Raw genomic sequence first — 26,495 nt, 5'->3', positions numbered from 1 at the left:
TTCACAGGGGGTTTGGTTACAAGGACAGTGAGGCTGCATTTGAACCTTAACAATGGAGAACAGCTTTGCAAGTAAGAAAAAAAAAGAGGAAACTGTGGAGGAAAGTCTGAGATGTTGAAAGCATTGGCCAGTAAGGACAGGCACAGGGGAAGAATAGAGACGGCTGGATTCTGCAGGGCAAAGCTAAAAAGGAAGTAGCGCAAAGCAGTATTTTTATACATAGGGGATATAACTTTTTTAATGCATATCATTGAAAATTCACTGAAAGGCCCTCACTCAGTTTTGAACATGGTCTCTCAAAATCTTTAATTGCTCTAATTATCTTTTGATCATTGAAGAGTCGAGGGAGGAAGAGAGTGAAATTAGCTTTGCTACAAAATTTGGCTTGCTGCAGATTGGGAATATTTTCCCTGTGGTTAGGGCTACCAGAGCAGAGGTTAATGTAGTTTTTGAGAGGAGGCAATTAGGTAGGCCTGGGTCCTGGCCAGCACTGTAAGGGGAGGCGAAAAAAACCCACCCTGTCACTTGCCATTTAAATGTCTTCCCATTCTGTACTGGGCATAACTTATGGCCAGAGACCGTGTGGACTGAAATCCCTCCTGGAAGCTCTCCCTGACCTGTGTTTTGTTATTCCAGTTTTTCGCTTTCGTTAGATATTTATGCTAGCCCTCTTTGAAACAAAAGTTAAGCTTTCTGAGAGAGTTTACAGACCATTTGCATTTAAAATTTGGCAGCTTGCCCAATGTGGCTGCAGACATGACAGAGTTCTCAACCCTGTCTCTGGAATCACACCCACACCCTCCTTGAGGGAATCAGCAAGCATTCTGGTTAGCAGAATTACTGCAACTCAAAACAAAGACCGGTCCTTGAGTTATCTACTTAATGTAAGATATTTTATTTACCGATGTTCCGCGCTTCCACTGAAGGTCTCAGAGCAGAGGATGCCAGATTCCCGGCCCAGATTTTCTATCTAGGCAGCTTACTGCTAAAACTAAGCAGGCTTGGGCATGTAAAGTTGTGGGGGGGGGGGGGCGGGGCTTCAGACCTGAGCATGAATCTTATCATGGTCTCCGCTTCAGGTATCAGGGACCTGTGTTGCTGGTGCGCAGAACCAAAGATGAGATCATTACGACAACGTGAGTAAAATATCAATTGAGAAAAGTGCCCAGGTGCCCAGCAAACTTTATTAGGGTGACTTTGTGTCCTAGTCAAAACAATAAGAATATGTGGGGGGCGGAAGGTTATGTTCAGTTGAGGACCAGTATGGATCATCCAGGCCAATTGTGCCTCATTGTGTTTATAATCTGTATATTTGCCCCAGGGCTTTTTTTCAACAGGAACACGGTGGAACAGAGTTCCGGAACCTCTTGAAAATGGTCACATGGCTGTTGGCCCCGCCCCCTGATCTCCAGACAGAGGGGAGTTTAGATTGCCCTCCGTGCCGCTGGAGCCGGCCATGTGACCATTTTTGCCAAGGGCAATTTAAACTTTAAAAAACTCCCCCCCCCCTTGTTCCATCTGACCCAAAGTGATGTCATTGTGTGGTCCTGAGTTCTACCACCTCTTTTCCCAGAAAAAATGCTCTGATTTGTCCTATCTTTCCTCTATGGAGTCTTGGGAGGCTTAGATGGTTTTTGTTTTCTTCCTCCTCCTCTCTTCCATTTTGTCTTCATAAGAAACTTGAGAGGTAGGTTAAACAGTGGAACTGGCCCAAAGTCCCCCAGTGACCTTACGGCAGAGTGAAGGTTTGAATCCAGGTCTACTAACTGGTGCACCTTAGGTACATTACACCTAATATTACTTAACTCTGCCCTTTTCTGGATTTTCAGGGTTCCTGAAGATATAATGTCCAACAGAGGGAATGACTTGCTTCTTAAGTTACTACAGTTCAGGTAAATAATACGATTCAATCATAGGATGCAACTGGATGTGATTTGGCTTGATCCAACCAAGGTCCCTAGAGGAATGGGTCAAGTGATAGGGAGGAGCTGGAGGTGGAACTGTTTAAAAAAAAAAAGCATATCCTGGCATGAGTTACTTCCAAGCACATAATCTCTATCAGAATGAAAATGGCTTTGGACGGTGGGGGGAAGCAAAAGGGGAGCCAGTTTGGTGTAGTGGTTAAGAGTGGCAGGATTCTAATCTGGAGGACCAGGTTTGATTCCCCACTCCTCCACTTGAAGCCAGCTGGGTGACCTTGGGTCAGTCACAGCTCTCTTGGAGCTTTCTCAATCCCACCCACCTCACAGGGTGATTGTTGTGAGGATGATGATAATACCACAGTTGGTAAACTGCTCGGAGTGGGCATTAAGTTGTCCTGAAGGGTGGTATAAATCGAATGTTGTTGTTGTTGTTATTCTGTGCAATCACTCTGTGCTGCCTTCTACTTCATAAAGATTTGGTGGCAATCCAGTCCTGACACACCGATCTCCAGCTGCCATGTCTAAGGTGGCCCTTACACTGGTATCCCCTGAATGGTGTTTCTTAGAGGAAAGCACAGAGTGCCCATTTTGGAACCTGGCTTGATATCTTGAAGAAAGTCTAGATTAATAATGATCACAAAAATACAGCTTTTGTGTAACACTTCCAGCTGTTTGGAATGCTTCGCATATATTGGCTTAGATCCTGACTAGCATTTCCATGGGCATGAGGACCCCCCACTTGCAGTCCATGATTTTCTCACTTCCCCTCTTCTGCTGCAGCTTGAAATGCCCTACAAAAATCCAGCTCCTGGAATATGGGGCCACAAGAAACAGGATTTCAAGAGACATTTGGGGCTGCCACAGGAGGGGAGAGGCAGGAAATAGTCCTCCACAAGCAGCTTTCCTTGCCTATGGAAAAGCTAGTTGGAATCTAAGCCATCTAGTAATAATCCTTAACCTGTAAGGTAGACCAGTATCATTTATCCACATATGGTAGATAAGGGGGGCTCTGAGAAAGTGTCTTGCATAAGCCTATCCGGTGAGATGATAGAAAAGATCTGAAACAAGGGCTTTATGATTCATAGCTCAGTTGCTTTGCCACCGGTATGCCTCACCAGGTGAATTCAGAATCTGTATTCTAGGAGACCAGCGATGATAGTAGAGCACCCCAAAGGTGACTGGAAGGAAAGGGATAGTTGACAGGCATCTGTTTCAATGGATTTTCCTTACCCCAGGTATCCCAAAGTCATGGCTGAGGAGGGGGTGAGAGTCGTGCGGGAATGGCTAGAAGCTTCCACGCCCATGGAGGAAGGTAATGCCTACAGACATTCCTTTCAATGGGGATGTTGAGTTGTTGGCCCAACAGTATAACAGGAGTACTATTACAACCTTTAAATGAGCATGTGTTGTGTTCTCAGTCTACATGGGGAAGTAGAGCAAGGCTTGTTTTAAACAGGTGCTAGACCTTCAACATCAAGGTAGCCTCGCCAGCTGCCCTTGAAAGAAATCTTGCCCCTTAATTCTGAGTTTGAGGAGCAGTTGCAGTGGAATGAGAAAAGGCACTTAGTACATGTTCGAAGAATTTGGGTGTAATATTACTTCATACCAGCTTCTTGAAAGCCTGTTTTGACTTGAGGTGAACAGGAGGAGGAAAGGGGAGGGAAAAAGAGGCTGCTGAACCACAGCCAAGAGTGCCTGCAGGAAAGCATTCTATTTTTTACCACTGCATCCTTCTCCCCAGAATAATTCCTGGTCCCCCAGTGCACTTATATGGTGCCTTGTGCCTTCAAGTGATTTGCCACCTGGGCTCCACCCCGCCAGCCCTGGGCATTTGAGCCAGTGACACGTCGCCAGTGACACTCCAACCCCTCCTATTTCTCCACAGCCTCTGTTTACAGCCGCTATGAGGTGGAAGACGACTGGTGTCTGTCTGTGTTGACATCCTACAAGGCAGAGCATGGAGATTCTTTTCCCTGGAGTGTTGGTGAGCCCCATGTTAGAGGAAGAGGAGCAAAACAGGAGGAGGCCATGAGGGATGGAAATGGATTGTGGAAGTGTGAGCAGATCTGGCTGGTGGAAACTTCAGAGAACTTTAGTTGTAGATTTTCCGGGCTGTATTGCCGTGGTCTTGGCATTATAGTTCCTGACGTTTTGCCAGCAGCCGTGACTGGCATCTTCAGAGGTGTAGCACCGAAAGACAGAGATGTGTGGAGAAGATGTTAGCAGGTAATTTACATCCACTCAGGAAGGTGGGTTTGGGCTGAGTGATCCTGTAAGTGTTTCCCAGGGAGTGGCATGCTGATGGGGGGAAGCTTCACTGTATCCTGAGGTGGTTCTCTTTTGCATATGGATTGGAAGTTGATATACTAATCTTATCTGCAGGGTAGGGGTGTGCAAGGAAAAAACTTTCGGCTTTCTTGTTTCGGGATTACCCGAAACAAGATTCTCTACCGTTAAAGCCGAAAGCCGAAACAAGAATCTCTTTCGGGATTCGGGATTCGGGATTCTTTCGGCATTCTTTCGGCATTCTTTCGGGTTTTTTTTTTGGGAAAATGCCTCCGTCTTTCAGGACGCCTGGAGGAGGCATTTTCCCACCTAATAAGCCCAAAATTGGTGGGGACCTTCCTCTAACCCTTCTCTAACAACCACCCAAGTTTCAGACAGATTGGACTTTGGGGGGCCATGTTATGGCCCCCCAAAGCAGGTCCCCCCATCCTCCCATAAGAAAGCGAAGGAGCAGCATATTGTTAGCATGCTGCTGCTGATCTTTCTTCATTATTTCCTATGGGGAAAAAATGAAGAGGCAGGCTTCCTTTGCCAGGGGTGGCATTTTGCATGCAAAATGCCCCCCTACCCTCAGGGGCCCTTCTCCCACCCCTCCTCCCACCCCCCACCAAGGCTCAGCCTGCTCCCACTTGGGGGGGCCATTTCATGGCCTCCCCAAGTAGGTGCTCTAATCTCTACCACTGACAGCTGGGGGAGGCTTGTGTTGCCAGGGGTGGCATTTTGCATGCAAAATGCCCCCCAACCCTCTGGGGCCCTTCTCCCACCCCTCCTCCCACCCCCCACCAAGGCTCAGCCTGCTCCCACTTGGGGGGGCATTTCATGGCCTCCCCAAGTAGATGCTCTGCTCTCATCTCTACCACTGACAGCTGGGGGAGGCTTGTGTTGCCAGGGGTGGCATTTTGCATGCAAAATGCCCCCCAGCCCTCTGGGGCCCTTCTCCCACCCTTCCTCCCACCCCCCACCAAGGCTCAGACTGCTCCCACTTGGGGGGGCCATTTCATGGCCTCCCCAAGTAGGTCCTCTCAGCCCCTAAAGTCCACCCCTTACAGCCCCACACAAACCCAATTCCCCCCCAGCTGCCACACACAGACCCAAATCCCCACATTAGCCCCTCACAGACCCAAATCCACCCCCACCTGCCCTACACCCATAACCCCAGGAACAGGCTGGCAAAGGCCAGCCCTCTCCCTTTGTTCCCTATGCTGGGAACTTCTAAACTCTCTTTCCCTGGGCAATTCTGCACAGCCCAGGGGTGCCACAATGGTGGGCACACTTCTGAGTGCCAGCTGGTCCCTGTGAAAGAGCACCTGAACCACAGACACCCTCCCTCAAATTCCCCCACCACCTACAGAGATGGCTGGCCAGCCAGCCCCATTGTTCCCTATGATGGGAACCAACTGCACAACAAAGAATAAAACAAGAACAACACAAAATAAAGTTTTAAAAAAATTATATTCTCCCTTCCAAAGTACAAGTAGGCAAAGCATTATGACACATTACACCAGCAGTCCCCCACACAGAAAAATTAAAACAAAACTCACTTAACATCAGAGAATCACAAAGCATGATTCCTGTCAAAAACACTTTATTTCTTGAACAGCTTTAGGTTACACAGCAGGGGGGAACACCAAAGGGCATGGCAGCACTATCTTACACAAAAATAACACAACTCGCTTCACATTAAAGAATCACCCCAAAAAATTGCTGTCAAAAGCACTTTATTTCTGTAACTGCTTTAGGAAGGCACCACAGAGCAGGAAAGCAGTGTACTACACAAAAATAACACAACTCACTTCACATCAGAGAATCACACAAACACAATTGCTGTCAAAAACGGTGAAGTGGGTTGTATTATTTTTTGCAGTACATTGCTATCATGCCCTGTTGTGCCCTCCTACTGTGTAACCTAAAGCTGTTCAAGAAATAAAGTGTTTTTGCCAGGAATTGTGTTTTTGTGATTCTCTGATGTTAAGTGAGTTGTGTTATTTTTGTGTAAGATAGTGCTGCCATGCCCTTTGGTGTTCCCCCCTGCTGTGTAACCTAAAGCTGTTCAAGAAATAAAGTGTTTTTAACAGGAATTGTGCTTTGTGATTCTCTGATGTGAAGTGAGTTGTGTTATTTTTGTGTAAGATAGTGCTGCCATGCCCTTTGGTGTTCCCCCCTGCTGTGTAACCTAAAGCTGTTCAAGAAATAAAGTGTTTTTGACAGGAATCATGCTTTGTGATTCTCTGATGTTAAGTGAGTTTTGTTTTAATTTTTCTGTGTGGGGGACTGCTGGTGTAATGTGTCATAATGCTTTGCCTACTTGTACTTTGGAAGGGAGAATATAATTTTTTTAAAACTTTATTTTGTGTTGTTCTTGTTTTATTCTTTGTTGTGCAGTTGGTTCCCATCATAGGGAACAATGGGGCTGGCTGGCCAGCCATCTCTGTAGGTGGTGGGGGAATTTGAGGGAGGGTGTCTGTGGTTCAGGTGCTCTTTCACAGGGACCAGCTGGCACTCAGAAGTGTGCCCACCATTGTGGCACCCCTGGGCTGTGCAGAATTGCCCAGGGAAAGAGAGTTTAGAAGTTCCCAGCATAGGGAACAAAGGGAGAGGGCTGGCCTTTGCCAGCCTGTTCCTGGGGTTATGGGTGTGGGGCAGGTGGGGGTGGATTTGGGTCTGTGAGGGGCTAATGTGGGGATTTGGGTCTGTGTGTGGCAGCTGGGGGGGAATTGGGTTTGTGTGGGGCTGTAAGGGGTGGACTTTAGGGGCTGAGAGGACCTACTTGGGGAGGCCATGAAATGGCCCCCCCAAGTGGGAGCAGTCTGAGCCTTGGTGGGGGGTGGGAGGAAGGGTGGGAGAAGGGCCCCAGAGGGCTGGGGGGCATTTTGCATGCAAAATGCCACCCCTGGCAACACAAGCCTCCCCCAGCTGTCAGTGGTAGAGATGAGAGCAGAGCACCTACTTGGGGAGGCCATGAAATGCCCCCCCAAGTGGGAGCAGGCTGAGCCTTGGTGGGGGGTGGGAGGAGGGGTGGGAGAAGGGCCCCAGAGGGTTGGGGGGCATTTTGCATGCAAAATGCCACCCCTGGCAACACAAGCCTCCCCCAGCTGTCAGTGGTAGAGATTAGAGCACCTACTTGGGGAGGCCATGAAATGGCCCCCCCAAGTGGGAGCAGGCTGAGCCTTGGTGGGGGGTGGGAGGAGGGGTGGGAGAAGGGCCCCTGAGGGCTGGGGGGCATTTTGCATGCAAAATGCCACCCCTGGCAAAGGAAGCCTGCCTCTTCATTTTTTCCCCATAGGAAATAATGAAGAAAGATCAGCAGCAGCATGCTAACAATATGCTGCTCCTTCGCTTTCTTATGGGAGGATGGGGGGACCTGCTTTGGGGGGCCATAACATGGCCCCCCAAAGTCCAATCTGTCTGAAACTTGGGTGGTTGTTAGAGAAGGGTTAGAGGAAGGTCCCCACCAATTTTGGGCTTATTCGGTGGGAAAATGCCTCCTCCAGACGTCCTGGAAGACGGAGGCATTTTCCCATAGAAAAGCCGAAAGAAAGCCGAAAGAATCCCGAAACGTTTCGGCTTTTTTCTTTCGGCTACCCGAAACGTTTCGGCATTCCCCGAAACGTTTCGGCATTCCCCGAAAGAAGCCGAAACACTTTTGTTTCGGCATTCTTTCGGCATTCTGAATGCCGAAACGCACATCCCTACTGCAGGGCTATTGTAAGATGTAGAGTATTTTGTTGGTCTGGTGTTTTTCAGGACCAGAAACTATGCCCTATTCATTCTTAAACTCTCTTCTTTCCTGTTGAAATTGTGCTTATGCTTATGAATTTCAATGGCTTTCAATGCTTATGAATTTCAGCCTCCTCAGGATACAGTGAAGTTTTCCCCCGTTAGCATTCCACACCCTGGGAAACTCTTACAGGATGATTCAGCCCAAACCCTCCTTCCTGAGTAGATACAAATTACCTACTAACATCTTCTCCACACATTGACACTGAGAGATCTCTGCATTTCGGTGCTACACCTCTGAAGATGCCAGTCACAACTGCTGGCGAAACGTCAGGAACTACAATGCCAAGACCAGGGCCATACAGCCTGGAAAATCTATAACAACTAACGTTCTCTGGCCGTGAAAGCCTTCGACAATATACTTCAGAGAACTGTTAGTCATTAAAACTGTTAGATGGGGGTAATAGCATTTTATTTTTGTTATTGTTGAGGAAGTTATCCTACTCTTCCATTTTTTCCCCATTGGTTGGTCCATTTCATTTCCATCACTGGCCCATGAAGCTAGAGAATTCCTTGAATGATAATGATGATGGGTTAGAACTATATCAGTTAGGTCTTAACCAGCAGAGGAACAGGTTGTGTGGTCGGTGCCTTCCAATGATGGAAAATGGGAGTCAGTATGTCTTGGAGGTTAGAATGTTGGACATGTATGGATTGATTATCTGGTTGGCCTTGAAGAGAGTAGTTGGCTGATGTGGTTTTAGATTTGGATCAGCCAGTGTTACTGAAATATTTTGAGAGTCTGGGAAGAACAGACTGGATAATGTATCTCAGAATTAAAGGAGATGTGTCACATAAATAAGGTAACAAGTGAAAAAGGTAGCTATAACTCTTTACCAAACGCCATAGAGTGGGCAAGCAGGGTTTGGGGAATGGGTCCCAACTCTCAAGTCGTCTTTATCTCTTCAACCTTCTAAATCTACCCTTTATTCTTTTCCATACCAGGGGATGATATGACTCCTGAAGGGAGACGGCAGCTTGCACTATTCCTGGTGAGTCCTCTTTGTCAGGAAGCACATACATTTTCCCACACTTCTCTAGTTCCAGATTATTTCACACACATACCCTCCAATTCTCTATTGAAGAACACAGGAGTCTTGAGATTGTGACATTCATTTGTTCATACAAACCATGGGTTATTCCCGGCGTTCAGTCCCACAAGTACAATAGATCCCACAATACAATAGATCCCACAGATGAGAACTGGACACAGTAACATTTGAACCAGAAATACCAGAAGCATTCGGAGGAAAAAGGAATATTGTGCTCTCACCCAAGCCATGTAGAAGCTTAGAATCCACCGTAACTAAAACCCATCTGGAAGTAAGTGGTCAGTAAGTCATGTTAACACCTGCATATTACTCTCCCCGTCTCTACAAACCGAGCGGTGATTTAAATTTGTGAACGAGACGACAATGCTATACTTAATGCGTGGGGTTAACACGCATAGTTTAGGTGGCTTTGAAAGGGTTTTCCAAATTCATAGGGGATGTGCTCATCCATGGATATTAAACATGGCTAGACAGAACCGCCATGTTACCTTCTGGGTGGGAGGCAATCTTCAATCTCTGCTTCTTGTTCGCATAAGAGGTACTCTGCTAGATCAGACCAGGGGTCCATCTAGTCCAACATCCTGCAGCCGGTGAGTTGCCCTGGAGTGCCCACAAAGATGGCAGTGGAGCCAAGGCCTTCCCTGATGTTGCCTCCTGTACTGGTATTCAGTGCCTTTTGGGGCATTTGGTTGGCCCCTGTGTGACACAGTGTTCTCTACTAGTTGATCCTCTTGATCTGGTCCAGCACAGGCATGCACGCACCCACCCCTCATCACCACCATTACCAGTGTGTGATTTCTCACCTTCAGGAGGGGGGTTGGCCCTTGCAGGAGAATAGCTAGGAGCAGGCCACATGTGCTCTTTGCCTGGGGCGTAGTGAGCATCACCACAAGAAAGCACCACCAAGAAAACCATTTCATGCTTGTTGAAACTGCTATTTGATCAGGGATCCAAATGAGATCCAGTAGGGTCACCCATTAATCACCTGTGTGGGTTTGGGGAGTGGTGGACATCTGTCCTCTCTTTAAATCTGCTGTTTTTCCCCTTTGATTCAGCCCCTGCTTCCCCAAACACATTTGGTTGCTGTAGTGAAATAAGGACGTTTTTAATCCTTTTCCCCCCTTTCTCTCACACCCACAGGCCCGGAAGCACCTCCAAAACTTCGAAGCGACCCACTGTGCTCCGCTTCCTCCCCAAGAGTTCCATCTCCCGTGGCATTTATAGCATTACCGCCTCCACTTTCCCTGCTGCACTCACGGCTTTTTCTTGGCATTGATGTCTTCTCTTTCTGCCCTAGTGCATTCGCTTTCCTTGAGTGTGTGTGTCTGTATGTCTGACCTTCACCTATTCCACTCCCAACTGCACGCTGTAAATGCTGCGTCCTTTTCCCTGTAATATTTATCCACTAATCCCAGACCCTGCCCCTTCCAACAGTAGGGGGTTCAAAATAAAGATGGTATTTTTTATACTTTCTGAGTGGTGTGTGTGGTTTTTTTTACTGCTTGCTGATACATTTCATAAAATCATAGAGCTGGAAGGAATCCCAAGGGTCATCCCGTCCAACTCTCTGCACAACGCAGGAACTTCACAGCTATCCTCCTCCACCACCCTGTGCCTCTGCTCAACGCCCAGAGGAAGGCAGACAATGTCCAGTATCCCTGGCCAATCTGGCTTTGAGGAGAATCCCTTCCTGGCCCCAAAGTGATGATCGGTATTACCCTGGGCATATAAGACAAGGCCACGAGAGCTAAGCACTGGCTCATCCCTTCCTGCCCTCTCTCTCTCACAGTTTGCTTAAGTTCATACCAAATTAAAGAATTTAAAAGGAAATAAGCTGGGGTGGTTGGGTGTTTTCTGCTAGGGCAAAGTAGATTTGGGATTCATCTCTAGCTAGAGAATATGAGGCTAAATCCTCCTTGTGGACAAACTCTGAGGATGGGTTATATTGGAATGTTCAGAAACATTCTGGCTGCTTATTGCAAAAGAAACTGGTCAAGTGCTGCTTCTGTGAGGAGAAGCCAAATGTTCCAGGTGCCCAGGCCACCTTGCCTGCTGAGAAATCAGATGAGGAGAAATCCTATGAGGCTGGGTAACTGGAGAAAGACAGAATAAGCAGAAAGCTAAGAAGGTACTTAAGATACACTTGAAGAGGGGAAGGAACAGAAAGTTAAGGAAAATGGGTGTAGGGAAAAACTTCCTTCTGGGCTCCTGCATAAGGAGGCCTTGTATATATCTTTCAGCTTAGTAGTCTCATGCCAGGTTTGTGGGCCCCTAGAGGTCCTCGACTGTCTGCTGTTATAAACTGAGTGCTGGGCTAGGTGAACGTTCATCTGTAGCAACGCAATTTTCTGTAGCCTTAACAGCTATGAAATCAATTAAAAGTGCAATAAAACAGCCATGTGCATAATAAAAATGCACCTTAGTAATAAAACTGAGCAATGTTAGTGTTCCCTGGGAAGCCTCCTATAATGAAAAGACTTTTTATTCTCTCTCTCCACCCCTTCCCCTCCTTTAGAATAGAGCATTTTCACTTTTTCTTTCCTGTTTGAATTGGGAACAGATCTTTAAGGGATTTGATAAGAAAGAAGAAAGTGTAGATGCTTTGATGTAAATGAAATTCTAAAATTAGGGGTTTTTAAAAGAACTTTAAATGCCCCTCACACTGCAGTGTTTATCACTCAAGAAGGGAAGCCTGAACTCTCAAATGTCTAGGTGGCCAGTAAGCCAAATAGATGAATCCAAAAACACAGGGTAAAATTTATGTAATGTTGCAGCATCTTGAGGTTCAGTTTTAGGGCCATAGGCTTGAGTTCTAAAAAAAAAATTTTCCATTCAGTCTTGGAGAGCACAGGGGAGGGGGATCAGATGTCCCCTGATTGGGTGAAAGTGAAAGTGAAGGTGGAGTTTGGAATATTTACAAACAGAAAGAGAAGGTTGTTTCCGGATGAGGAAAAAGTTGGAGAGGGCACTCTTTAGTTACCTCACTCAAGTGGGATTTGTGATGGGAAATTCTGTGGTCAATCGGCTTTTTTATATGAAAGATTTCTATGCCGCCTTTCCACCCAATTTGGTAAACATCAAAATATTAACTATCGTTCAAAATAAAGTATATATAAAATATTTAAACAATTCAGTAAAAACATATAGATATACAAGCATACATAACATAATCGGGACGAACCGATAAGAGTTTACTGGGAGCACTGTTGTGGATATAGCTAGAACTATAGGGGAACAGTTGCTGGATATGACCAAGAAAGTCATTCAAGATACCTTTACACAGAGAAACAGGGCTAGCCCAGCCCCATAACTAGACAAGCCACAAAAGGAATGTAGAAGTCTAGAATCTAACAACCTCGGAGAGGAGTATAAAACAACAGAGTTGCACAGTTGTATTGCCATGTGTAGATTAGAAGAGCCATCTAAGTCATATCAATATATAAAATGTATTAGCCCAGGAACAGGTCATGTCGGAGAATGGCAGGAATGTCTAACTTTATAGATGCTGGCAACATTATTTTGAGGCTAGATATACTGGGAGGGCCAAAAGATGCTCAGCTGCGTGCGAAACTTCTAATCACTAATTCCACATAGACTTTGTTAAGACAATTAGCAAGAATGAACTAGCTATTGTTATGTTTCAAGAAAATGTTTCAAATGGAGATAACCTTGTTTGGTGTATGAAGTCAAAAGATAATAAGATCCAAGAATTTGAGTCTTTGAAGTGGGATAGACAACTGTTGTTAAGAGAACAGTCTGAATTCCTATAAATATAATAAGCTAAACTGATAGAGAGCTTCTTCTTAGAAGGTGCTCCTTGCCTGTGACCTTCGTATCTTTGGGTAAGATACTTTTTTGTGCTCATCTAATTGCTCTCATTTAATGATCTATGTCGTTATGATGGTTGGTAAGATTTTCTGTTGATTGAGTTGATATTAAGAATGCTGAATAATCATGTAATTAATAATAAAGGCTTAAAATAGAAGCAGAGACTCCATAATTGTATTATTTGTGTACAATACCGGGCAACGAATCTAAGATGTTATGTGGTGTACTTCTTGCCAGGAGTTAAATCATATGATATAGGAAAGCTAACTATACACTTAGGGCTTCTTAAGTGTATGCCTATATCTAAATCTGTTCTGCATGACCAGAGTCATGCAGAACACTACACTGATGAAACAAAAAAGTTTGGTAGAAGACAATGGTAGAGGGATACAAATACAATCTTCAGATTGGAGAAAGGAATTCTGACTATTGAAAGCCCATATCCTGAAAATCTTGTTGATCTCTAAGGTGCTACTGGAGTCAAATCCTGTTGATCCCTGTAATTGGCTCTGGTCAACATTATGGCCTTCGTGTTGTACCATCTGTAGCTTCTGGACAGTCTTCAAGAGTTGCCCTGTATAAAGTGCATTGCGGCCATCTAATCTAGATGTTAAGAGGGCATGTACCACAGTAGCAAGATCAGGAAGGCCAAATCTGGTGAAAGGCACCTCTGGCCACTGCTGGTGCCTGCTTACCCCACAGGAGGCCTGGGCCCAGCAGCAAGCTCAGGGTACGAACATGCTCTTTTAGGGGGAGTGTAACTCCAGAACAGATCCCCGTTCCTGGTTAAACCTTCGCTCCCACAAGTAGCACCTCTTATTTTGTCAGGATTAAGTTTGTTCATAAACCCTCATCCATCCCAAAACTACCTCCAGGCATCTGTTTATGTTTCCCACAGCCTCCCTGGGATCTGCTTGGAGTGTGAGATAATGCTGAGCGTCGTCTGCATATTGGTGACAGCGCAGCCTAAATCTCCAGGTGACCACCCCCTGCGGCTTTATGTAGATGTTGGGAAAGCATTGGGGACAAAACAGAACCTGACAGGACTCCATGGGCCAGAGCCAAGGGGTGAAGCTACAGTCCCCCAGCACCACACTCTGTAACCTACCTTTAAGATAGAACTGAAACTCCTGGTCCCAACCCTGAAAGGCAGTCCATAAGGATTCCAGGATCAGTGGTATCAAAAGCTGCCTAGAGGTCCAGGAAAATTAACAAATCATAATCCACCTGTCCATCTCATAGCGCAGGTCATCCACCAGGGTGACCAAAGCCATATCAGTCCCATAATCAGGTTCCAAACAAAATTGGAAAGGAGCCAACAATCCGTTTCACTGAGAAATCCCTGAAGTTATCCGCCACCACATGTTCAATCACCTTGCTCAAGAATGGTACATTTGAAACTGAACAGTAGTTATTCACCTCTCCATGGTCCAGAGTAAGTTTCTTTAGAAGTGGGCGCACCTTTGCCCACTTCAGGGCAGGAACAACAACCCCCTTCTCTCAGGGAGGCATTTACTTTCTCCCAGAAACAGTCCCCAGTCCCCCACACCCACCCCATAGCAGATTTAGTCAGGAAGGGAAAGGGTCACACAAGCTAGAGATAGGTTTCAAGTTTCCAAAAATCCTGTCCACATTTTCCGACTGGGCAAGCTGAAAGGTATCCCACACAACTAGATAAATTGACACCCAGGGAACATCTGATCTTGTCACTGCTAATGCAGAATCCGAGTCAGAGCAGATGTGAGAGATTTTATCCGCAAAGTGTTTAGCAAAATGATTGCAGTGGGCTGCAGAGCAGTCCACCTCCTGCGGTAGGTCAGAACCCAGTAGAGCCCTGACCACCTAGAAGAGTTCCACAGATCTAAACTTTGCAGATGCAGTGGTGGCAGGGAAATACTGTTTCTTCACTGCCATCACTGCCACTCAATAGGCTTCAAAATGAGCTCTAGTCTGTGCCTTGTTGGATTTGTCCCAAGTCTCTCTCTGCTGTCACTCTAGCTGTCTCTCTTGTCTTCTCAAGTACTAAACCAGGGTTGCCATCTCCAAGTTGGGAAATTCCTGGAGATTTAGTGGGGGTGAAGCCTGGAGACGGCAGGGTTTGAGGAGGGAAAGGACCTCAGCATGATATAATTCCATAGAGTCCACTCTCCAAAGCAGCCATTTATTCCAGGTGAAATAATCTCGCAATTCCAGGAGATCTCCAGCCACCACCTAGAGGGTGGCAACACTATACTAAACCATTAGAGTCTCTTACAAATCCTAATGTGGGTTTTAGTTCTTTCTAAGGCTTGAGTGCCAGTGTGGCAAGATCCTTTGTTCCAAAATGTTGTTGATTGATTAGGCGAGATTGTGATTAATGGCCTGCGGGCTAGCAAAAGGCAGAAGCTTGTTTTGCTCTGAGGCTGGGTCTGCTTTCCAGTGAGTGCGATGAGATTATGTGAGGTTATGCCCAGTCTTGTCTCTGCTGGCTCAGGGCCTTTGTATTTTAGGTGCCCTCAGACTGGGCTTCTTTTGGTCTTGTGTGACTGGCAGAGAAATGTTTGTATCAGTCACAAAAATGGTGGTAGCAGGGGGAAAGAAGAAAACAAAATGGAGACTTGGTAGCTTTGAAAGGGGGAGAAGCCGCCAGGGGCTTGCAGAACTAAACATGATCCCTAAAAAAAGAAAGGAAAAGGTAGCTAGTGACAAGAAAATGAGGGAGAAACAGGTAAGGCAGAAGGACCCTGGGCTTGAGATGGAAATGCCCAGGATCATTGGCCACTCAGGACCAAACTACACATTACAAACTATATGAGTTCACCACAGGGACTGGCAGCCATGCCACAGCTTTGAACTCCTGGTGGCAACTCCATTTAGAAGCGCCACAGGGGCCCAATTCTGATTGGGACTGCAGTAAAAGGGATGAGGGGGGCTCCTGCCTTCACCCAGCCCTGTTTTCCTGAGCCCAAACGGTGATGCAAGGGGTGAGGCAGAAGCCTCTCCTTTCCCTGCACCACAGTCCTTATGAGAATCGATCCTTGTGGTGCTTCTAAACAGAGTCGCCCCCGGGAACTAGCAGCTGCCATGTGACTGCCAGTCTCTGTGGTGAAATTTGTAGCATGTCGCTATAAACTCTCTTTCAAATGCCCATATAGTTGGTTTCCTGATCAGGAATTTAATGGATACTGAGATTTCAACCTGTAAACCTGAGAATAAGCCTTGAAACCTGACTCAAGGCCAAAGACCTGGCAACCTTAATGCTATAGTTAAGCAACTGTTAGTCATCATTCCAGGGGAGAGGGGGCATTATTCTACAGCGGGCACCAATTGGACACATTTTAAGCCTCTGTAGATGTTTGAGGTAAGATTCCTTTCCTGATACTTCCTTGACTATCTTGGGAAGGGAGCATTGTTTTCCAGCTGTCCCTAGCAGTAAGGGAGTCCATAGACAAAAATATCCAGTGGTCTGAGAGTCAGCGCTTCGTGTCTCCCTCAGAAGATCCCACATCCAATTCCTCTGTGTCTGGTCAGAAGTGATTAGAAACAAGTCTTTCCTTTTTGAAAACTCTGTGGGAGAAACTTAAAAAACTTTGGCTCAGTGTTCAAAAACGTGTTTCTTCCAGGGGCAGTGTCATTTGCTGTAAAATGAATAGCGAGGAACCACAAGGAAGCAAGGGAATATGGAGCTTTGTCTGCTTGGCTTGCTGATGGACTTATTTGCCCTCAAGAAAGGGCATGGTAAAAAAAGCTCTTCGTGGACAATTCAGATGGGGGAGATCATAAACTGGGGTGACTGGAGGCTGAGAGAGAAAGAAAATATTAGTGGACCCAGAATTCTGCTTTTCATAGTTCAGACCAACCCAAAACTCTAACTGTCACTACTTTTGTGGTGAGTGTGAGTTTGGGATTTATTTATTTTTTGAGCAAGAGAAAGGCAGGCAGGAGGATGAGAGAGAGGAGTTTTTTTTTTTAAAGATCGAATGAGGATAGAGGTTAGATCTGAGGAGGTTGACAATTACTAGCAAGGCAGAATCCAGTGCCAAGCAGGGTGCAAAGAGGGCTGTGGGTCATAAGAGCACCAAAAACAGCTCTTAGGGAAAATTAGTCATAATGAGGAAGCACTAAGAGGGAAGGGATCTATGGGGCTTGGGCTGAGAGCCTACTAATTGTTGTGTCTCTTCTCCATCAGCTGTTCACCAAGAGAGGATAATTCGTGCTTCTGGAGAACAGATCTTGCTTCCCTGTGGGAAAGACAGCCCGCATACACGTTGGTTTTGGTTCCCTCTGACACCTAGATGTGCCAATATCATTGGGGAGAGTGTGGAAATAACCTGGAGCCCTACCAAATCCTATGTGACTCCTACTCGGTTCAACCAGCGCCTAGTGTACCAGTCTCCAGGCTCGCTGCTCCTCAGAAATCTGGTCATGAGTGATGAGGGCACCTATGTCTGTCGTCTCCCCAATGGCTCAGAAACTCACACCATTCTGGAGGTGACAACAGGTGTGTATTTATCTGTTTATATATTTTAGATATTTATGCCCCACTTCTATCCACAATGGAAACCCAAAATAGCCTATAGTATCATTCTCCCTCCATTTTATCCCCTAAAGCAATGATCCTGTGAGGTAGGTTAATCTGAGTGAGAGTGACTGGCCAAGGTCACCCAGTGAGCTCCCATGGCAAAGTGGGGATCCAAACTGGCATCTCCCAGATCCGAGCCTGACAGTCTACTACACCATACTGGCTAACATCATCGCATTGCAAGTTTCTCTAAAACAGCATCCCATTGTGCAGAGAGGAGAAACTCTGGACACAATGATTCCATGTCACACTTTTTTAGTACTGGATACTATGGGGCCGAGACATGGAGGAAATATGCAATCTCCCTAGTGTTTAGTGTTTATTTTAAATCTGTGCTTTTTAAAAACTCAGTTTTGCTTTAGCTGCTGAGCGTTACATTGGTTCTAGGTAACTTTTTATCTGGTTATTTGATGTAAACCGTTTTATTTGATGTGTGTTAAATTTTGCAGACCAAAATTGTCTACTCAGGATCCTGTAAGGCACACACCAGATGGGTAATGGACCCTGCAAATAATCAGTATCTTGGAGATACTTCTCAGAAAGGGAAATAATCGAGGTGAACAGTTGTCAGTAATCCAAGTGTAAACCATACATAGATTTATGCCTGTGCACTACAATGATTGCACAGGGTGCTCCACATATTTATTACTACTGAGAGAATTTGTGTCTGCCGCTTCCTTATAAGATTCCCAAGAATCCGTATCTGGGCTACAGAAACTTTACAGATCATTAATCAACCTGTCAAAATACTGATTCTTTGTCAATCTCTTGCTCTGAAAGTTGACGTAGTTTGGCTTTTCAGCTATAAAAGGTTGCTGACTACTGTGCTAGAGGGATGTCCAGAAATTTGCCACTCATCTATCAGTGATACACAGAATAGCTTTCTTTTTCACAGTCCCAGGATTTAGCTTATAGTTAGAATCAACTGGCTCCCTAACACATCAATTTTTTGTATTTGTTTTAAAAAGTCCTAGATTCAACTCCTGATCTGTTCAGTTAAGGAATCTCAGGTAGCAGGGAGTTAAGAAAAACTTTTCTCTGTCTGTGAACCTGGAAACGCCCTGCCTGCTTGCTCAGATCACATTGAATATTATGGTTTTGCTCAGTATAAAGATTCTTGGGAGTTTCCATACAATAGCAATTAGGAATTAATGACTCAAAAAAGGTGAAGGGCAGGAATCTTTGTTTCTACTGAAAGTAACAGTGAAGATAAAATAATATTTTAATAGTGGAGTGATGTTTTCTCTTAAACTGGTCTCATATCAAGGTAAATAAACAAAAGGCAGCTGTTTCTGACCAGGGGACACTTCTTGGACACATTTCCCTCAGTCAAGGCCCTCTGTTTGGCTTAGAGGCTATTGATTCCAGAAGTTCCCCAATCTCCTCTCACAGCCAAGAAATCCTATTAAAAGTCCCCTTTCCCCTTCTCTCTTCAGGATGCCACAATCATCTCACCGTTTCTTCACAATGGCTCAATGAGTCCTCTTTGCGACTCAGCTGCCATCACTGCCGGTCAGTGAACACGGCACGTGGCTTTTATTGGACGCTGAACTCGGAGCGACTGGGCAGGCGAAGCTGGGCTCAGAAGAGTCATTCTGGCTCTTACATTACTTTGAATCCCATCCGACCGGTCATTTGGGGACGCTGGGAGTGTCGTTCCACTGTCAACTCCTCTTGGGTCTCTGAAATTTGCTTGAAGCAACAAACAAGAGAAGATGCAGGTATATTTGTGACCCACTGTAGGGCTGTAGGCCAGGTTCCTGTATTATCTTTAAGAACAGCACAGAAGATTGTGACAGGTATAACTTTTCCCAATGCAAACGTGATGTCAGAAGCTCTCCCAAGTGGAAATGTTTCTGCTGCGCAATTCGTAAAAGGCTTTGTACAGTGACATTAAATTTTAGCCTCAGGATATACTTCAAGGTTGGTATTTGACTCTGTGGGCTTGATACTGTTAAAGAGCCCCAGGTCTGAAGAGGGAGGTTATATAGCAAGGCAAATAGACAAGGGGAAAAGGGCTGAGCAAAAGGGGCCAAATGAGGAAGTCCTGGTATACAAGCCCCTGATGATCAATGGAATAACCATGCTTGCTTCCACATGAATCTTTAGCTCCAAGTTCCCCTAAAACTACAGCGAGATTTTTTTAGCTTCTATGCAACATCCTCAGGCAACCCTCCACCCCCCAGGTTTTCCCCCGTCGCACAGAGTTTCTTCCTATACTTGTGTTCATACAATCTTTCTGGGTTTCACCACCATCTGGATGGCTTTTGGTGTTTTTTTTTTACTTCATTTATACACCACCTCTCTCTTCAATGAAGACAAAAGCAGCTTACATCATTTCCCTCTCTTCCCATTTATCCTCCCCAAAACCACCCTGTGACGTCAGTTAGGCTGAAAGCGAGTAACTGGCCCAAGGTCACCTACTGATTTTTCATGGCGGACTGAGAGTTCAAACTTTGGTTCTCCCAAATCCTAGTCTGGCACTTTAACCTCTACACCACACTGGCTCATTGGATTTAAAGACCTCCCTGCCAAGACTGGCACCATTTCATCTCCCTGTCTCCTCAAACCTGCCATTTCCCAATTCCCACCACCAACGAACGTCTTGCTGGCTTTTTTTTTTTTTTGGTCTGCACTAGCAGAGGGAAAGGGGGATGGTTGGTGCAAGGGAAAGCACAGAGAATATCCCTGTATGGGCGTTCTGTTGCTACTACAGATACCTCTGCGTTTACACTGGCAAGGAAAGCGCAACGGGGAACCACCTCCTTGTAGAAGCAGCCCATGACTTGAGGAACAGAATGGCATAGAAGCTTGCGCAAGCTGGAATCATGACATCACACTGTAGAATATACATTTCTGAGTAATTGCTATTTGATTCATCTTTTTTGGACAATGTATTACTTAGGGAGGTAATTGTTGGTTTAAAGATATATTATTCCTTTCAAGGAGGGAGCAGGGGATCACTACATTTCTAATTGCAAAGGCAGCTTCCAAATCCTTTTACTTCTGCTAATTATACCTCGTTGGCCTTTCCTTTTCCCTGGTGGTTCCATCCTGCCACCCCCTGGACTACAGCAGCTGCACCTGGAGGGCATGATGTGAGAGAGGTTGAAGTTTGGATATGGACCTTATTCTTGGCTGGGCTGGCTCTGGTACCGGTTATTGGGATAGTTCTGTGCTTCTGCAAGAGCACAGGCAGGTGAGTCAAGGTGTTTTCAGGGGTGGGATTTAGGGGGAGGGAAGTGGGGTGATTTTATATTTGAAAATTTTCCCCAGGTTAATCTGGATTGTGACCTATTTACCTCCCAGATGTATCTGGCTAGGCTGTACTTCTTTATTTCCTTTATACCCTGCCTTTCTCCCAATGGGGTCCCAAAACAGCTTACATCATTCTCCTCTCCTCACAACAACTACCCTGTGAGGTAGGTTAGGCTGAGAATGTGTGCCTAGCCCAAGGTCTTCCAGCAATTTTCAGTGGCAGAATGGGGATTTGAACCTAAGTCCCAGGATCCTAGTTCAATACTCTAACCACTATGTCACACTGGCTCTAAAGTATATGAAAGAAAAACACTCTGCACTTGCTCGAAGGCCCTTCTCCTTTACCAGTCTTTCCCATCACATAGGACTGAATGCCAAATTAGACATAACAGAAGGGGTGCATGTGCTTGCCTATTTGCATTTGAAACAGGGACTGTGGGTTCTATTGTTTTTTAAAGAGAAAATATGGTGCATTGGTGAGATGAGCTAAATTCTGCCCTTCTTTACCTTGCCACACTTGGTTGCTTTAAGTATTTTACTTCCTGCCCTGATCACTTTTGATATCTGAGCTAGGCAGAGAGAAGGGGGGCACCTTAAAAAAACAAAAAGAGTCCAGTAGCACCTTGAAGACTAACCAATTTTATTGTAGCATAAGCTTTCGAGAATCAAGTTCTCTTCGTCAGATGCATAGTACAGAAACTGGTCAAATATAGAGGAGGAGGGGGGAGGAAGGGAGGAGAGAGAAGATGCCCCACTGGCCCTTACAAGTAGAAACGAGATATGAATCTCTTCCATCACATGTAGTTGGGTGTTGAGACTTCACACTGAAGGAGGTTCTGGCTTCAGGCCTGTTTCACTCAAGGCTGCTTGGGGAGTGGGAGAACTAGGCGTCCAAAATCCAGGGGTTCTGGATCACCATAGGACCTCAGGGAACCATTGAAGATACTGCTGGGGCATAATAGCAAACAGCATGCCTCTTCTAATCAATCATCTTGGGTGTATACTTCAGGAGGAAGCGGTATAAGAAACCTTTGCCTAGAGACTCACAGTGGCTCTCAGAAACCCTAATTTCTTACGATATCGTCCAGATTTTCTACATTGCACCAATTCTGCAACATCACTTCCAGTGATGGGGTAATGTTCTTGGAGTTTCTTGTGAATCCTAGAGCATCACCTTGACATCATAAGGTCACTTCCAAGTTTGCACCAGGAATGATGTTGCAGCATTAGCATGATGCCAATCCCACCCCCTCATTTTGCTACTGAGCCCAGGGGTCCAGAATGGGAAGTCCCTGCCAAAGCGGGAGACCTGGCACCCCTACACTGGAAATGGCACACATATTGTGATGTTGTCATGTATCTTTTCTTGCAGCACATCGTTAGTTGCCACTAGTGGGTGAGGAAATATATATATCACAACACAGGAAATTCTTACATGCTATTGGAGAGAGTATAGGCTATTGTTTTGGGCAGCATTCCCATGCTGATAAAAGATTAGTTCTACCCTAAGACAATATTGCAATCTCTTTCTAGGAAAAACAAAGAAAGAAAGGAGGAAACAGGTAAGGAAAAGGAAAACATTTATTACTTGCCTTTTAATAAAGCTTTATTGTCTCATTTGACTCATATATCTCTCATGAAGTTCATGGGGCAGAGAGTCCAAAACATGGCCCAAAGCTTCCACACATAAATCTATTATCTTTAGGAAGAGTTCAGCCTATAACATTTTCCCTTTTAATGCATAATAATGCTCAATATACAAAATATTTGAGGACCTGTCCAATGACGAAGACATTGACAAACCATTTAAAGAAAAGTTTTCCCTTCTGACTTGACAATTTGTAAAAAAAAGTCACAGCCATGCAAATCCACAACAGAAAACAAAATTGTTGTAACACCTTTTATTAGGCTCAGCAAAAATGACATATGTCTTCGAGTTCATCAGAATTCTTCATCAGAATTCTTCATCTTCTTTCTACTATAAGGGTTCCTAATTTCAGTAGACAAAGAATAGGATCTGTGAACAGGGTGGGAATGACCTGGGGAAAAGACTAAGGATGTGCACTTCGGGTTTCTTTAACCCGAAGCATACACAGATCAACCCCGATTCAGGTTGATCTGTGCTTCCCGAATTGGTCCTGGCAGTGCTGGGGCTGATTCGGGAAACCCAAAGCAGAGCAACCCGAAGTGATTTGGGTTGCTTTGGGTTGCTCTGTGAAGCATTTTCCCCTTGCCAGGGCAAGGGGAAAAGGCTTCAAAGAGCTCTTCCATTTCTCTTCCCTCCCCTGTCGTCAGGAGAGGGAGAGGGAGGGGAGAGAGAGAGGGGGGCATTAGGGAAGGGATTGTGATTGGCTGAGACAAAGAGCCAATCACTGCTATTAATGCTGTTCCCAGAAATCCAAAAATTGAAATCCCCCCCTCCAAAAAAATTGTGTGTGTGTGTGTGTGTGTGTGTGTGCGAGAGAGAGATATTCTCTGGTGTGATGTTATATTTTGTTTCAAGGTGGGGTTGTATTTTGTGATTTGAATGTGCTATTAATGCTGTTCCCAGACCCAGAAATCCAAGAACTGATTTTTTTTAAAAAAAGTATGATTCTCTGGTGTGATGTTATATTTTGTTTCAAGGTGGGATTGTATGTTGTGATTTGAATGTGCCATTAATGCTGTTCCCAGACCAAGAAATCCAAAAACTGAAATTCTCCCCCCAAAATTGGGGGGGGGAATTCTCTGGTGTGGTATTATATTTTGTTTGAAGGTGGGATAACTTCACCTCTCTGGGGTGAAGTTGATCACTCAGTTTTGGTTGCATTGAGGGAGACTGATCATCAGTTCACTTCTAGTTGCTCACTCACTTGCCTCATACGGCTTTGTGCATTTTTAATCAAATTTTTCTTATTGTGATTCTCTGAAGTGAAGTTAGCCCTCACAGGGAATAATGCGACTGGGGGGACCTTCTTTAGGGGGCCATGACATTACCCCCCGAAGCCCAATCTCCCTGATGCTTGGGTAGCTGTGGGAGGAGGGCTGGGAGCGGGTCCCCTGTAGGTTTGGTGCATTTTGCTTGCAAAATGCCAACCCCAGCCTCCTAGAAGAGCCCATTAGTTTTCAACACATGGTTCAGTTTGATTTGGGTAGAATTCAATGTTGGATGACTCTCTGGGGTGAAGTTGATCACTCACTTTTGGCTGTATTGAAGGAGGCGGATCATCAGTTCACTTCTAGTTGCTCACTCACTTGCTTCATACGGCTTTGTGCATTTTTAATCAAATTTTTCTTATTGAGATTCTCTGGAGTGAAAATAGTCCTCATAGAGAATAATGCGGCTGGAGGGACCTACTTTGGGGGGCCATAACATGGCCCCCCGAAGTTCAATCTTCCTGAAACTTAGGTGGATGTGAGAGGAGGGTTGGTAGAGGGTCCTCTGCAAATTTGGTATTATTAGGGGAGAAAATGACCCCCCCAGGCCCCCAAATAGCCGGGAGCAGTGTTTCCCATTGGAAACAATGGCCGAATCTTGCCCTATAAACCCAAATCGGCTTAAAAACCCGAACCCGAAGCAGAATTTTTTTCCTGCTCTGCATAAACCAGAAGCAGGAAACCTGAATCTTTTGGGGTTGCACACCCCTAGAAAAGACTACTTACACAAAATAATAATGACCCATTTTGACTTGAGTTTGTTATGCCTCGAGAATCATTGTTAAATATAGAAAACTATCAAACCAAACTCTTCCATCTGCTCTTAGCCTGCAAAGAGAACTGTGCTTCTTGTATGGTTTTTTGAGTGACTTTTAGATCTTATTGGGCTGTGTTTTTTCAAATCAGATAATAGTAGAGGTTGGCACGCCTAGTCTTAAGATCTTGACCTAGAAAATCTTCTTTTCTCCTCCTTATTTTTGTAACATCTAGCCTGCTGAAAAGTCCCTATGAATTGAAAATTTCTTATGAGTTCAAAAGTTCATACAGTATTTTGTGTCATTTGGTAGGCCCTAATAAAAGGTGTTACATTGACAACCTGTGTGACACACGTACATTTTTGTGAAGGCAAATGGGGCTCTCCTTTCCCCCCAGCTTCAGGCATGCTGCCTGCTTTTACATTTTTTGGTAAGGAAGGCTACAAGGGTGGTTATCTATTGACCTTTCATCTGTTTTTAAAGTAGTTGCAAACTTGTTACATGATTTAGGAATGGGGTGTCTTGGTGACATTACAGATACTAGCCAATCCGTATCCGCCAGTTTGCTGCAAACCTAGATGGTGCACAGCTTGACCTTGCGAAACAGAAGATGCATTTTGCACTGAACATGCTGAGGGCACGTTCAGAGAAATTGCACTGCTCTACAATCACTCAACGCTTTTGAAATTCTGCGCTGCTGCCTGCTATGTTGTTTCGTTCCTAGATCACAATGAATGCTTTTAACTCACTTTTTCTTTAAATTCCACTCATCATGACCCTGTGACCCCAAGATCATGCTTCCCTGAGAAATCCAGCTGGAATTCTCCTGCGACAGAATGAGGAGCTATCCGAAAGGGAGAGTTTGGAGGAGGTAAAGAGGAGCTGAACATTCCTGGGGTGCGAGAGGGATCATAGCTGAGAAAAAGGGGGACGAGAGTCTTCTTTAAAGCTTCCTCCCTCATATTCTCTTCTCCTTCCAGACATCTGCCTCCCTTCATTATGCTCAACTGCAACATCCTTCAAGGAAATCCCCCTCTATTCTGACTACAGACAGCACTACTGTTTACGCAGCAATTGTCTGATGCTGATTCCATCTCTGCATGAAGATCCAGCTGTCCTCCCTCGCCTCACCAATGACATTTTTCTGCTGCTGCTTGCCTCAGCTCCCTCTGGGCCCCTGTAGTTGACCTGTCCCTTTTTCTCCTTCAAAGGTACCTTTTCAACCACCCAAAACAGCAGAGCGTCCTGCTTTCTCCTCTCTCCTGCCTCTTTTGACTGCCTTCCTTGGAGCCTCCCCCTCGGACCACATCCTGAAGCACAACAATGCCTCAGCATATTTTGACTGCATTTGTTCATATCTGTCTCTCCCATTATTCTTCCTGTCCCTCTCCCCGGCCCCTTTATGTCATAACTAGACATGTATTTACTAAGGAGAATGTAGAAATAATAATACATTCAAAGTGCCTGTAATTAGGGTTTTGTTATTTCTTACTATTTATGTTTTTATTATGATAGTATTTTAATTATGCATATAATGGGGGATTGTTCCATTAAATCATACTTCATAGACATATTGTTTGTGCCTCATATTTGTTGGGTCTATATTTTGTATTCTATTCATCTTCTTCTAAGAGTATCCATTTCTTTTCAAACTCCTTTCCTAGTAACAACCCTGCCTGATTCTCATGAAGTTCACCAGTGCTTCTTTTCCTGCTGTACGCCTTCCACAGGCTCATCTTTCTTTCATAACGTATCAGGTTTTCTTCTATCTCAAGCCATTAAAAACATATTCAAGACTTGCTCCATTCACTGGAGGAAGTGCTTGGCAGTTCTGCTCCTGAACAAATCAAGCTAGGTAATTATTTTAAATCAATTGCTAAGGGGCATTTTGGGATAGATATTGCAGCTGTGGAGGTGTGGTAGCCTCTGCACTCCGAGTCCTGGCATCTCAGATGAGTATTGGATTTCTTCTGTCCCTTGGACTGTGTGGATTGGAAAACAGAGAAGACCATAAGAGACTGCGAGGATGACTGATTCTAGGTTTCCTTACTTACCACTGAAAGGATCAAGAATTCTCTGCAGAGAACATAAGAAGAACCCTGCTGGATCACACCGGTGGTCCTTCTAGTCCCACATCCTG

General features: G+C 45.2%; 2 protein-coding genes across 4 annotated transcripts in view; both read left to right on the top strand.

Annotated features, from left to right (window-relative positions):
- The window catches only part of ABHD16A (abhydrolase domain containing 16A, phospholipase), a 37,987-nt gene extending 27,482 nt beyond the window's left edge, over window positions 1–10,505 (top strand). For both annotated transcript variants that reach the window (XM_054976954.1, XM_054976955.1), the window contains 7 exons: window positions 8–71; window positions 1,080–1,136; window positions 1,830–1,892; window positions 3,158–3,234; window positions 3,808–3,906; window positions 8,931–8,977; window positions 10,178–10,505. In XM_054976954.1, coding sequence (XP_054832929.1) covers window positions 8–71; window positions 1,080–1,136; window positions 1,830–1,892; window positions 3,158–3,234; window positions 3,808–3,906; window positions 8,931–8,977; window positions 10,178–10,261 — 491 coding nt within the window. In that variant the 3' untranslated portion in view covers window positions 10,262–10,505. The remainder of the gene's footprint in view (window positions 1–7; window positions 72–1,079; window positions 1,137–1,829; window positions 1,893–3,157; window positions 3,235–3,807; window positions 3,907–8,930; window positions 8,978–10,177) is intronic.
- A 5,943-nt stretch (window positions 10,506–16,448) lies between these two features.
- On the top strand, window positions 16,449–25,924 carry LOC129328604 (uncharacterized). Of its 2 annotated transcripts, none has more exons than XM_054977778.1 (7): window positions 16,449–16,582; window positions 17,034–17,345; window positions 18,863–19,147; window positions 20,505–20,625; window positions 22,218–22,246; window positions 25,147–25,226; window positions 25,336–25,924. In XM_054977778.1, exons 1-7 carry the CDS (start codon window positions 16,525–16,527, stop codon window positions 25,435–25,437), a joined length of 987 nt encoding a protein of 328 aa, XP_054833753.1. In that variant the 5' UTR covers window positions 16,449–16,524; the 3' UTR covers window positions 25,438–25,924. The 2 variants fall into 2 exon arrangements, with proteins under 2 accessions (XP_054833753.1, XP_054833752.1); XM_054977777.1 differs by having other exon boundaries at window positions 20,502–20,625.
- The last annotated feature ends 571 nt before the right edge of the window (window positions 25,925–26,495 follow it).

Source organism: Eublepharis macularius, chromosome 4 (genome assembly GCF_028583425.1).
Source record: "Eublepharis macularius isolate TG4126 chromosome 4, MPM_Emac_v1.0, whole genome shotgun sequence".
In the NCBI taxonomy this organism is placed as follows: domain Eukaryota; kingdom Metazoa; phylum Chordata; class Lepidosauria; order Squamata; family Eublepharidae; genus Eublepharis; species Eublepharis macularius.
The sequence above is the reverse complement of the archived record's forward strand: the minus strand, read 5'-3'. Positions and strand labels throughout refer to the sequence as shown.

Coding starts and splice junctions, on each gene's coding strand:
- LOC129328604 (XM_054977777.1), top strand. CDS start 16,525: ATGGAGCTTTGTCTGCTTGGCTTGCTGATGGACTTATTTGCCCTCAAG. Junction 16,583..17,033: donor TGCCCTCAAGAAAGGGCATG/GTAAAAAAAGCT, acceptor CTTCTCCATCAG/CTGTTCACCAAGAGAGGATA. Junction 20,626..22,217: donor TTCTGCAAGAGCACAGGCAG/GTGAGTCAAGGT, acceptor ATCTCTTTCTAG/GAAAAACAAAGAAAGAAAGG.